This window comes from Lissotriton helveticus, chromosome 3_2 (genome assembly GCF_964261635.1).
Source record: "Lissotriton helveticus chromosome 3_2, aLisHel1.1, whole genome shotgun sequence".
Taxonomy (NCBI): Eukaryota; Metazoa; Chordata; class Amphibia; order Caudata; family Salamandridae; genus Lissotriton; species Lissotriton helveticus.
Window position 1 is genome coordinate 485,004,139 of NC_136062.1, and position 13,820 is coordinate 485,017,958.

Sequence of the window (13,820 nt, forward strand, 5' to 3'; positions counted from 1 at the left end):
ATGGCCCTGGGTACTGTAGAGGCACAGGGCTCATGCACCCGTGCCCACACCACTGGCATAGGGCACCCAGCTAGAGGGGTGGCATCCTAGGCAGCCTCAGTCCGGACACGGGATGTCGGTTGGTTTCAGGGGGCAACTCTAAGTTGCGCTCTGTCGTGCATTTTACATTAAATTCTACACTGGTATCAGTGCGGGTTTAATGTGCTGAGAAGTTTGATACCAAACTTCTCAGTCTTCAGTGTAGCAATTATGGTGCTGTGGAATTCGTAATGATAACCTTCCAGCACCATATAATCTTAATGGCAGCACTGCACTTACAGTACTGTAGGGGCACAGGACTCATGCACCTGTGCCCACACCACTGGCATAGTGCACCCAGCTAGAGAGATGACGGAGGTATGCTAGGGCAGTGTGTTTGTGGGCATGGCACGCATGGAAGTGTGCCATGACGACTCAGTTTACTTCTGTACCAAGACACTCAGTCTGCAAAGGCAGTGTGCGTGTGTATGTGTGTGTGTGTCAGGGTACAGGACCTCTAAGGGTGGCACAATAAGTGCTGCTGGTGCCTTCTCTGTTCAAAGTGCCCTGGGTGCCATTTTCAGGGGCTGACATGTGGTCAGAGATGCTAATTGGGTTTTAGGCTTCAATGCAGTTTTAGGAAAGGAACACAGGCCCAGGGTACCTGATTGGGAGGAGCCCAGGGCACACTCAGTCAAAGCACATCAGCAATTCAGTAAAAAGTGGGTCATACCATGCAAGAAAGATGGCACTTTCGCACACCGGCTCTCTAATAAGGAATTACCGGAGGTAAGCAACTTGTTCATCTGATCGAGAAAGTTTTAGACCAGACAATCCTGCAGAACAGAGCAGCCAAACAGGCCCTCTCTGCAGACCTGAGAATCAATGCAAGAATATCTGGCAAACTTGTGCAGAGATTCCAATGTGGCCGCTTGGAAGATATCAGCAACTGGAACTCCACACTAGAGGGATATGATGGCTCCCTTCGCCCTGGTGGAATAGGCCTTAAGGCCTTTGGAAGGCTGCTTCTTTGCCAAGGAATAAAATGTTGATGCAGAGGAAAACCCAGCGTGATATTGTCCTCTTTTGGACAGCATGCCCCTTCTCTACTCCCACGTTCCCTATAAATAGTTGGTCATCCACCCGGAACTCTTTGGTGCGATCAAGGTAGAATGGTAACTTTCTGGGTTCAGACAGTGGCGACGCTCCTCTTCTTTGGAAGGATGCAAAGGTGCATAGAAAGTGGGCAGAGTAACGGACTGTCCCAGATGAAGGGAGTTACAACCCTGGGCAAAAAGGATGCCCCAGTACTTAGTACAATCTTGTCCGGAAAGACGTCAGGTAAAGAGGCTGTGATGACCGTGCCTGCAGTTCACCCTCCTGGCAGAGATAATTGCAACGAAAAAGGCTGTTTTAATGGGGAGCAATCAGAGGACAGTTGTGCAGCAGCTCAAACAGTGCACACATCAAGAAAGTAAGGACCAAATTAGAGGCCCCTTGTGGAATAAGAAAAGGAGAAGGGGGAAACAAGTGGGTTAACTCCTTCAAAAACTTCAGCACCAGAGGGGACTTAAGACGTGAAGGCTGATCTGGCAGCCGAAGAAAAGCAGAGAGGGGTGAAAGGAAGAGCCTTGCTGGGCCAGGGAAAGGATAAACATGAGAATATCTGCCAGAAAAGCAGATAAGGGGTCAATAGACCATTCTGTACAATATTAAAAAAATGTGTTCCATCGTCAGGTGTATGCAGATTGGTGGAGGGACGCCTGGCTGCCAGAATAACCTTCCAGACTTACAAAGGAAAGTCAAAAGCTGTCACCACCCAATCTCCACACAAGGAGGCAGAGTGGGCAGGTTCAGGTGGCGGAACCTCCCCGGGAGCTGCACAAAAGATCCTGCTGAAATGGAAGGCTGAACAGAGGATCGATGTTCATATTCAGAAGCTCGGGATACCAAACTCCCCGTGCGCAATCCAGAGCCCCAAGAATGACTTGCGTCCAGTAGCTCCTGATCTTCTTGAGCCCTCAGCGTAGGAGTGGTATGAGTGGAAAGGCGTACAGGAGGCCTGAACTCCACTCGCAACAAAAAAGAGTAATTCAGCGAGAGCCACCTTGGAAACTCAAACTCACAAAACTGCACTTTTTTTGGGAGGTGACAGATCTAACCAAGGCTCTCCCCACTGCTGAAAGAGTCCTTGTCTCCCTTTCAGATGGAGACTCCACTCATGATCCGCAAGGCACCTTCAGCTGAGTTAGTCTGCTCTAGTGTTCAGAGAACCGGCCAAATTCCTACACTGGATTCACTCAATTTGTATATAATTCTAATAATTAAAGGTTACTTTTTTAAACTACTCTAGCTTGGAATGCTATCTTCATTTCTTAACTTTGAGGTTGTACTGTTCCTGCACAATATGACATTTCTTTGATAACATATTTGCTGCTACCAATGCTAAGCTCTGGTTTCCACTCAGTAACCTTTCAACAGACCGATTTAAATAGATTTTTGTACGAGTTGTACCACAGCTAGTGTGCCCTCTCTTGGGCCAAGTTCAACAATCCTATTTCTTGCTACTACCACTAACTATTACACACACTAGCTAGTTACTCACGATATGTGAAGTTCCCTTTTCGGTCTCCTTGTCAGCCTTTGAGCCGTTCTGATCCAAAGAATGTTTCATAACCCTCAGAAGATGAGCTTCCAGCTCGGATTCTTTCCTGTTCTCTATCATGGTCATGTGATCCATAATCTGGAAAAGAAAAAAAACCAACCACGAGAGATGAGTGGACCTACATCGGGAGACTTGGAACATGATCAAATTAACTATTTAACTGTTGAATTATAAACATGTACATGAAAAAGGGGAAAAAATGTACTTACCTTGCCGCGCTGTCTGATCGAGATTTCTTGTAGATTCCTCACCTAAAGTATATCCCCAAGCTTCACAATCTAAAACTGTGCTCAAGCACCAGCTCAGTAGCGCCTCTAGGTCGTGTCGACGCTGTGTTTGGCTCACAAAACAAATAAATCTAGGGTCAGTAAAGCGCTGCAAATCATCCGTAAGGGAATCAAGGCGCTGAATATTAGGCATAGAGGGATTACGTGATTTGCCATGAATCACAAGGTAATGACGCTGAGACTCAAATCCATTTGCCAATGGCTCAGAACTTGGCAGCTCAGGTTGTTACACCATATCCTGCCAAAAGATTTAAAATGGTCGTCTGAATCCTTCATCTCACAAGCCCTTGGTGTATAAACTGGACCATCCCCGTAGAGCAAAGAAATGATTTCTGGCCTATGTTTGCAGATTATAAGGATAATGTTCGTACCCAGTAAGCATCTGTTCTTAGCATGTAGAGCTGTAGATTCACATGCTTTGCATACTCCTGCCATCTAGTGTTGGGTCCAGATTTTGCAAGCTGTTTTTCTTCGAAGAAGACTTGTCCAGGAACAAGGTAAGGTGACTGCTCCTTTCGGGGATAGTGCGCATGGGCATGGACTCCATTGTTCGATTGTTTTCCTGCAAGAGGGTGAGAATGGAGTGAGTAGTACAGAGATGTCCATGCGTATGTAATATAAATAATGAGAACTGCAACAACTACAGGTGACCGGGGAGGTGGGAGGGCGCATGTGTATCTACAGCTCTACATGCTAAGAACAGATGCTTACTGGGTAAGTAACAATCCGTTTGTGCCATGTGTGCTGTAGATACACATTTGTTGCATAGACTGTATAGCAGTTTTCTCCCGAAGCCGTGGCTAACCAGTAGATGTTGCAGTTGTTTGAAAAAGTTTTTAGCACTGTTTGGCCTACACTGGCTTGTTGTGCTAACACATCCACACAATAGTGTTTGGTAAAGGTGTGCGGTGTAGACCATGTTGCTGCTTTACATGTCAGCCATAGGACTGTTACCTAAAAAGGCCATAGATGACCCTATTTTGTGAGTGGAATGCGAATGCACTCTAGGGGGTATAAAATTCTTTTTGCTTTTGCATAGCAAGTTTGAATGCATTTAACAATCTACCTTGAAATGCCAGATTTAGAGATAGGATTGCCCTTGTGAGGTGGTGCAAATGCAACAAACAGTTGCTTTGTTTTACGAAAATCTTCTGTCCTTTTAATATAATACAGTAACGCTCTCCTGACATCAAGTGTGTGAAGAGCCCGGTCTGCTACAGAATCAGGTTGAGGGAAGTTCACAGGTAACTAATTGGTTAAGATGAAAAGTAGAAACCACTTTAGGGATGAATTTGGGGTTAGTGCGAGTTACTCTATCTTTATGAAGCTAAAAGAAGGGTTCTTCTAAGGTCAGTGCGTGTAGCTCACCAACTCTCCTTAATGAAGTGATTGCAATGAGGAAGTCAACTTTCCAGGAAAGGAAGTGTAAGGGACCATGTGGTAATGGTGCACAGGGTGGACCCATCAGTCTTATAAGTACAATGTTGAGATCCCATTCCGGTGCTGGCGGTATACTGAGTGTTATTACTCTTTTTAAGTCTTCCATAAAGGCTTTAATGACAAGGACTTTGAACAAAGATAAATGCTGTAGGTTTTGCAGATATGCAGCCACAGCTTCAAGGTGCAATGGAATAGATGTGTAAGCTAAATTTGATTGCTGGAGGTGCAGAAGACAAACAAAGCTTTGAAGAGAAGCATCTGAAGGATTAATTTTGTTATTACAATAAATAACATTCTTTCCATTTTGATGCATGACAAGCTCTGGCAGTGAGTGTTCTTGCTTTTTAGAATAGTCATACAGTTTGGTGGCAAATTTAATGTAATGTAATGTAAGGGGTTTTTTATATAGCGCAAACTACCACTCCAGGGAGCATCTTGGCGCTTCGAGATGACTATGCAGGGATGGGGTAGCACTAAGATCAGCTGTACCTCAGGTCGAGCAATTTACTTCATGCTTAACTTTTGCATAGTGTATCGGGTAGGCTATATATCCAGGTTTTTAGGGTCTTTCTGAAGACTACTTTGGATGTGATTTGCCGAAGAGGCAGGGGCAATTTGTTCCAGGCCTTTGAGCCCAGGACCGCCAATGCCTTTCCTCCCTTAGTCTTTAATCTAAAGGTGGGAATGGTAAGGAGGTTAGCTTCTGAGGATCTCAGATGTCGTGAGGGTTTGTATAGCTCAAACGTGACCTGGATGTAACTAGGCCCTCTTCCGTGGAAGGCACTGAAAGTGATTAAAAGGATTTTGAAGAGCATCCTCTTGTGTATCGGCAACCAATGGAGGACGTCCATTGCCGCTGTGGCTGATGTCCTCCTATGCCATCTCAACACCAGCCTAGCGGCTGCGTGTTGAACCATGGCTGACGGGCCCATGTGGGAGCTACTAAAATCAGTGTAAGTGATGTTGGCGTCAGCTTTCGAACCAGAAACTGAAGGAGTGGAAGAGGCAGAAAAGCATAGGCAAATATCTGACCATTTGATCCATAGGGCATTGCCTTTGGATCAATGCCCTATGGATGCGATGGTGTGGGAACCTGGAGGCGAAGTTTGGGCTTTGCGTTGTCCACTGTGAACAGATCCATTTGAAATAAATCCCCATTTTTTAAAGTATGGAAGGAGAACATGGGGATGCATTTCCCACTCTAGTATTTGCGGTCTCCTTCTGCGGAGATCGACATTTTGATTGCGGACTCCTGGAAAGTGTTCTGCCAAAAGATGAACTTTGTAATGAAATGCCCAGTTCCAGATGGTCCGAGAGGCGTGACAGCTGAGAGAATGTGCCCGCCATGTTTTTGTACATAGTACATGGCTGTTATGTTGTCCGTGCGGACTAGGACAACCTTGTATAGGCTGTGAGATGAGGATGAGACTAAAAATCTTGGAGTGCTAGAAATATTGCTAGAATCTCCAGATAATAGATGTGGAGACATTTGTGCTTGTTGTCCAAGATACCCTGAATTGTGGAATTGCGGAGATGGGCACTCCAACCTGTTCGAGATGCGGTTGCTGTTAGCACGGCCTGTGGAACAGGGTCGATGAAAGGCCGCCCTTTTGATAAATTTTGTGGATTCCACTACTGCAGAGAGCGATAGTGCGGCCGTCTACCAACACTAGATCTGTTAATTGACCCTGTGACTGATTCCACTGACGTGCTAAGCATTCCTGTAGAAGATGCATGTGTAGTCTTGCGTGAGGCACTATTGCGATATACGATGCCATGATTCCTAACAGTTGGATAAAAGTTTTGGCTGTTGGTTTAAATTGCTTGAAACTAACAGTTTGTAGATTGCAAATTCTGGCTGCGTTGGGAGAGGCTAGAGCCGAGAGTGTGTGGAGAGTTGCTCCCAGTGAAGGGGGAGGAGTAGCCTAACAGCTAGGGCGGTCGACCTCGAATCTGGGGAACCAGGTTCAAGTCTCGGCAATGACGCTAAACATCCTGCGATTCTGGGCAAATCACTTATTCTCCCCTTACCTAACAGAAATGAATGTGTTCTCATGTAAAGCAACTGGTGCTATGTAAAGAGCTCGGATACCAGATACTGGGTCAAGTTTGCACTATATAAAACTCCATAATTGTTTGTTTTAAAAAAAAGATTGCATTTGTGAAGGCTGTAGATGAGACTTTAGCATGTTCACTGAGAAGCCCAATCCGTGGAGTAAGTTTAGCGTGGTCTGAGTGTGTTTTAGACTCTCGATGTGTGCTGGCTTTGATGAGCCAGTCCTCTAAGTAGGGGAAGACGTGAATTTGTCTTCTGAGATGAGCTGCCACCACAGCTAGACATTTAGTAAACACTCTGGGAGCATTAGTTACTCAAAATGGGAGTACCTTGAACTGATAGTATTTGGCTGTTATCTGAAATCTGAGATATTTGCGAAGAGATGGGTGGACAGGAATTTGAAAATAAGCGTCTAGTGTGGACATAAAAACACCTTGCTGTACAATTGGAAGCCTTAAATCAAATGAGGGGGACGGAAGAGCAAGTTATTTAAAGCGGTCCTACTCCAGAGCTCCTCCAAGGACTAGCATCCGGTATATCACAGAAAGGAGGTAGACCGCCTGGATAACAACGCACACGACAGCAAAGAGCTCTTCAGCATCGTAAAGGCACTCTCCAACCCCAGCGCCAACACAGACATCCCACCCTCTCAAGAACTGTGCGACTCACTAGCCACCTTCTTCCACCGCAAAATCGCAGACATCCACGACAGCTTCAACACCACGACCGCCCCGACTAAGCCAGACTCCACCTCCCCTGTGAACAAAGGCATCCGCCTGACCTCCTGGTCCAACGACAACGAAACACGTAAGGTCATGAACTCCATCCACTCAGGATCTCCGTCAAACCCGTGCCCACACCACGTATTCAACAAAGCAGACGCAGCCATCGCACCCCAACTACGGAAGGTCATCAACATCTCCTTCGAAACAGCGACATTCCCGGGAAGCTGGAAACACGCCGAAATCAACGCCCTCCTCAAAAAGCCCAAGGCGGACCACAAGAACTTCCGGCCCATCTCCCTGCTCCCGGTAAAGGTCATCGAGAAAATGGTCAACATACAGTTGGCCCGCAACCTGGAAGACAACATCTTGGACCCTTCCCAGTCTGGATTCAAACGAAACCACAGCACCGAGACGGCCCTCATCGCCGCCACAGACATCAGGCGCCAACTAGACAACGGCGAAACATGAACCCTCATCCTCCTGGACCTGTCGGCCGCCTTCGACACTGACTGTCATCGCACTCCAAAGACACGCCTCTTAGAAGCCGGAATCCAAGTGAAGGCCCTTGACTGGACCACGTCCTTCCTCTCCGGCAGAACTCCGAGCGTCCGCCTCCCACCCTTCCGATCCGAAGCCACCAAAATGATCTGCGGCGTTCCCCAGGGCACATCCCTCAGCCCGACACTGGTCAACATCTACATGGCCCCCCTCGCAAAAGTGGCCCGCCATCACGACCTCAACATCATCTCTTACGCCAGCTCATCCTCTCCCTCACCAAGGACCCACACACCGCCAAAAACAAACTCCACGAGGGAGTGAAGGCCGCCGCCGACTGGATGAGGAGCAGCTGTCTGAGGCTGAACTCGGACAAAACTGAGGTACTCCTCCTCGGACCCATCCCCTCAGCCTGGGACGACTCCTGGTGGCCGACCACACTCGGAGCAGCACCAACACCCACCGACCAAGCATGCAACCTTGGATTCATCCCAGACTCCTCCCTCTCCATGTCTAAACAGGTCAACGCCGTCTCCTCCTCCTGCTACAACACCCTCCACATGCTCCGCAGGATCTACAAGCGGATACCGATCGAAACAAGAAGAAAGGTGACACAGGCCCTCGTCAGCAGCAGACTGGACTACGGCAACACACATCTACGCAGGAATCGCAGCCAAACACCTACGTCGACTACAAAGCATCCAAAACGCCTCCACCCGACTGATCGTCAACGTCCCCCACCGCAGCCAGATCACCCCCCCACCTGAGAGACCTACACTGGCTCCCCGTCGACAAGAGGATCACCTTCAAGCTCCTCACCCACTCACACAAAGCACTCCACAACGCCGGACCAGCCTACCTGAACAGCAGACTCCGCTTTTACACCCCCACCCGCCAGCTCCGCTCCGCCAGCCTTGCCCTCGCCGCTGTCCCCCACATCCAACGAACAACCTCTGGCGGCAGATTCTTCTCCTACCTCGCCACCCAGACCTGGATCACCCTCCCTACCCACAAACGGCAGACCCAAGACCTACTCACCTTCAGAAGACCTCAAGACCTGGCTCTTCGAGCAGTAGCAGTGTTGTAGACGAATCTAGGACTAGTTAAATATTCCAGATTCATGCCCTTATGTGGTTACATCAAATCATATCCTTATATAGGCATAAGAATCATACCCACATTAAGACATAGCCAATGCAGTCCAAATACGGCAAGGCTACTCCCATAGACTCCTAGAAAGCACAACGTGTTCTTAAACAAACCAAGCCTCCAGCAGCCCGGGAATCCCCCCTGCTTCTGCATTGATTTGTCCTAGAACTCCCGGAGTCCTGAAAGAACTAAGAGTTCTTAGTGACGTCTTATGTCCAACCTTACGTTAAACTCGGCACCTTCCAGGTATAAATATACCAGCATCTGCCCTAGCAAAACACACGGTGGTTTGGAGCAGATAGACTATCTACTTGCCCGACGCCCTGCTGTAGCAAGTGTCGAAGGAAGCCGACCCTCCCGATGACGCACAGAGAGACGCTGTCTTTTCTCCTGCCGAGAAATCCAGCTCCAGTGTTTCCCTGTCACCCTTGCGGGTTTCTGGGAGATAGAGTCCTGAGAGAGAGATACAAGACCTCCTTCATTCTATAACCAAGGTATGGAGCCGATTAGACCCTTAGAGAATTTTTGATTTAGATTCTTGGCAGAAACTATCAACTCAAACTACATCTCACTTACTCCTTCTCTGTAGTAGGCTTAGGTTAGGTACACCGGGGTAGGCGTATCTTAGAAGCACCAGTTGAGTACGTTTAGTTATGATTTTATCATTGTATATGTAGGAGAGTAAGGTCTGCAATCCCATGGCCACCCCAGAGTTTTGCTTTTTGCTTCACTGATTTACGACTTTCCCTGGCTGTGGGCCTGCTAATCAGACCCACAGCCTAGCTGTTCTCTCTCTAAATTTCAACCATGTGCCCTAGGTGCATTTACCAAGTGGTACTGGGCCACCTTATCAGTCACTGTACAGTATACCTTAGGTATCCAGGGCATAGGTGTACCCAGGGCCTACCAAGGGCTGCAGCATGTATTATGCCACCCCTGGCTGGCCATCCAAAACAGACAACTGGCTGCACGACAGCTGGGGCAAGGTGGTGTAAACACCCTTTGCTTTAGATATAGTTCCATATATCTAACCCTAAAAATGGACACATCTATTCCTATCAGTCACTCCTATGGAAGGCCTTATCAATCCTGAAGGCAGAGTGCTTGGAATTATGTGAGATGGTGCTCTGGCATGAGCTGAGCCCGTTTGCAGCTTGCGGAACCAAGTCCTAATAGCTGTTCCATGATATCGCTATACCATATACTCTTAAGTGCATTATAATCCTCGCGGTTAAATGCTAACTCTGGTATAACATTATCAAAACATGTCGAGTAAGGTGTCATACGAATTGGAATACTACCCCCTCGCCAATTCTGGCGACTGGGGTAGCATTCCACCCTTCTAGAGGGACACGACATGCATGTAGCCTGTAACCCCGGTTAAAGTTAACTCAAGCCTCAGCATCACAAAATGGATGCTGCCACCACAGACACAAGTCTGACCTCCTGCTGCTGGGAGTCCTTCCAGCGAGGGAGGCTCAGACAAAGGGTTTCCTGCCTTGGGAGGTGCTAGCACCACCCCAGACAGGATTTTGTTTATTAGGTAGGACAGGGCTGAAAGGAATGAGACATGCCTGGGGCACACAAGGTGCCCTGTGCATACACCGGTTCCAACCAGTTGCTGGGGCACTCCAGCCCCAGCTCTGGCGGGAAACTGGACAAAGGATAGGGGGTGTAACCACCCCCCTTCCTGGTCCCACCCAGAGGAGGGACCTAGTCGTAGTGCAGCCCCCTTTAGCTGAATAAAGGTAGGAGCTGGTCCCATTCCCAGTTAGATTAATCTTGAAAACTTCCACGAAGAAGCTCTTGACCTTCGACCTCCTGAACATCAGAAGACTGAAGAATCTCCCCTATGGTCAGGGAGTGACCATCCTGCTTCGCAGGCACCATCAAGGTCCTGTGCGGTTTGCTGCAAAGTCCTTCCATCCCGGAATCCGACGATCCAGCTCGACAAGACCCGGACCTCCAGACCTCTCTGACCTCTACCCACACCCACAGTACAGCTGGGACCCGTGGGTGCGACGAGCAACGTGGAGACGGCCATCTTGACTAAACCTGCACAGCGCTTCCAGCACGACCCCCGAGTGACCCTCGAGTAAGTGCATTGGGGACTGAGAAGCCCTACACCGACGCAGCACCTGCATCAAAGACCAGCCCCCCAGCCTCCACGAGATCTGCGTGGGGCCCTTTTGCCTGGTTGCTGCTTTTCCTGTTGTCTGGTCACTTGCCGGCTGGCTTGTGACCTCTGAGACGACGACCCGAAGATTTCAACACTGCTAGTCTGGTGTCCCGGACTGGCCCTTGCTTCCTTGTGAAAGAGAAGCACCCCGGACCCTCCTGGTCCGCACCAGACGCCATCTTTGTTCCACCGCGGGGCTTGCATTAGCCAAGGCCTGTTGACCAGATCGACGATCCAACACCGCCATCAGCAGCAGACTACATGGGACAGCTCGTGCCTCCAGCCTGGTAGTAAAGAACAGCTCCTGGTCCGCGCAGCTACAGAGAGAAGCGACCCTTCCTTCACCTGAACGCGGCAACAGCATCTGGTTCCCTCCTGGTTCCAGCACCGTCACTGGCTAGTGACCAAGACTCTGTCCCCTTCCCTTTCAGGACTTCTCCTTCCTAGTTCCATCCTTGGAACCACCGGACTCCTCCATCTGGCTGCCTGCCAGCAACTCCTTGTTTCAGGCATCACCGGGATCAACGCAGCAAACCCGACTCCACTTCAGCCCTATGCACCCGCAGCCTGTGGGATAGGTAACTAAAGCTTCTAGGTGCTGAAGTCAGTGTCCACTATCCTAGTGTCCAGGTCCACTGTTTTCCCTCCATCCAGCCGGGTTCGTCCGGAATCCGTAACTTTGTAAACTGTAGCATCCATAGACGTTGGTACGCATCCCGCGTGAGAGTTCCCACTCTGCACGTGAGTCCCGTGGGCCTCCTGCTCCGTACTTACCTAGTTCGTAGCATAGTCCCAGCGATCCTCCAGCCTCTAGATCTCCTTACAGTACTTTTCTTCCTCGCATTCCATTGTTCTTAGTATATGGTTTGTCGTGCCCCTAAGACACGTGTAAATATTGTGCGAACTCGTATTTCTTTCCTAGTATGGTCATGTGCTTAGCCCTCTGATCTCATAAAGAGTTCAGAGGTGTTGTTATTAATAAATATATTGTTTATTTTCATAACAACCTGTGTGGTGTCCTTTCATTTGGTATTCAAGGGGTTATATTGTGGTAAAGCAGCTGGCTTCACATGCCAAAAGAGTTTAGCCTAAGACTGCTTTGTCCATGCTACCATTAGGATAGCTGGTCTATAAAGGTGGACTTACAACCAATCACCATGAGGGTTGTTTGGACTGATACAAGGTGGTCACTAGAACTAGTGAACATCATATATCAGGCCAACTTCTCACAGTATATATGTGATCTATTTTAAACACCGTATGGCTTAGAAACCATACTATGCTTTTACAGTATTATTTTATAATACTCCTTTTACTGTACGCACTTTACTTTATGACAAGTATTGCGATTGTAGCAATTCACTTCTCTTGCATGAGAAAGAAGACTGTTCAATAAATAACCTCTTATTGAAAACGCCCGTCTGTTTCTCTGCACTTCTGGTGAAACTAAGCATGCACGATTTACTGAGTAAAATAGCTATCTATTGTTTCCGCGATTCTGGAGATATACTCCTTGTTCTAGGGGAGCAAAGTTGTCATGTTTATGCTGTTGTCAGAAACTAATCCCTTCTTGTGAATTCGATAAAGTTTCTAGTGACCTCTGAGCTAGCTGGCATTCATAATTAAGTCTAACATATTCAATAGAGAACTAGTCGACCTAAGTCCTACGTCTAAACTATCGTTTATGTTATTCCAATGCGCAGAGCCTATTGGGAATATAGGAACTACACTACAGCATCAACCCCCTCCCCTCAGCGCCTTGAGACCCTCATGGGTATGTAGCACTCTCTACAAGTACTATGATTGATGGATTGATTGATTGGTTCCTCTCGGGCAGATGCACTAATGTGTGCTATCAAACTGGAGTGTGTGTCACGTGGAGATCTGAATTTCAGATCGTAATGCCCTATTGCACCCTATGATGAAGCATGACACCCTAACAGGTATGTGAAGCACACCTGTCAGGGTGTCATGCTTCATCATAGGGTGCTCCTCGTCAAACCGGCGCTGCAATGTTGGACGGGCCTGGTGGCTACTTTGGCGGAGTTCTTTAGATCTGAGGATGCCGTATGTGGTGAGTGCATGTGGGCAATATGAGTAGTGAATAGTGGTGTGTAAAAAGTGGCTTAAAAAAAGGCACTGGAACCCATAAGGAATAGATTTAATTACATATGGGTCCAGGACTAAGTAAAAACAGTGGTGCTATCGTGTGGTCCCTAGGTACCAGGATAGCGTTCTAAATGCATGGTCGACATGTTTCATGCCATTCCAGCCCAAACGTCGGGGGCACTTCTTCAGGACCGTAGTAAAATATTATGCCCCTTGATGGTGCTGGGGGTCTCCCAGCTATTCGAGGATAACCTAATGAAGTATGCTCCTGGTCCCTAGTGCAGCAGCAGTGTGGAGTATCCACCTAGAGTAGGGGAGAAAGATAAAAAGGAGACATATGAACGCGACATGAAAACTCCAAGAGTTTACGTAAAGTGTACAGTGGAAAAACAGACATGGGCAATGCCCTGCCTTACCACTAGTTCTTACAATATCACAAGGGTGAATTTAAAGTGACTAGACCAGCGTAAATGATGATGCCGGGAGCGTGTTGAAGATAGACGGACACTCCTTGATCGGTGCCTCCGTCTGGACCACGACCTGGACCTCCTAGGCCTCAGGCGATCCACTGGCCGTACAGGAGGCGGAAGCTGCAGAGGCAGAACCAGAATCCTAGGCTGTGGAGGCCCCATAGGCGGCGACAGGAAGCGCGGCAGAGATAGAGACCGTGGAGGCTGCGGTGGAGGAGGAGAAGGAA

General features: G+C 48.2%; 1 protein-coding gene across 6 annotated transcripts in view; it reads right to left on the reverse strand.

Annotated features, from left to right (window-relative positions):
- Positions 1-13,820, reverse strand: part of CKAP5 (cytoskeleton associated protein 5) — a 722,261-nt gene that overhangs the window by 75,250 nt on the left and 633,191 nt on the right. For all 6 annotated transcript variants that reach the window (XM_078684427.1, XM_078684424.1, XM_078684429.1 and 3 more), the window contains one exon: positions 2,624-2,761. In XM_078684427.1, coding sequence (XP_078540553.1) covers positions 2,624-2,761 — 138 coding nt within the window. The remainder of the gene's footprint in view (positions 1-2,623; positions 2,762-13,820) is intronic.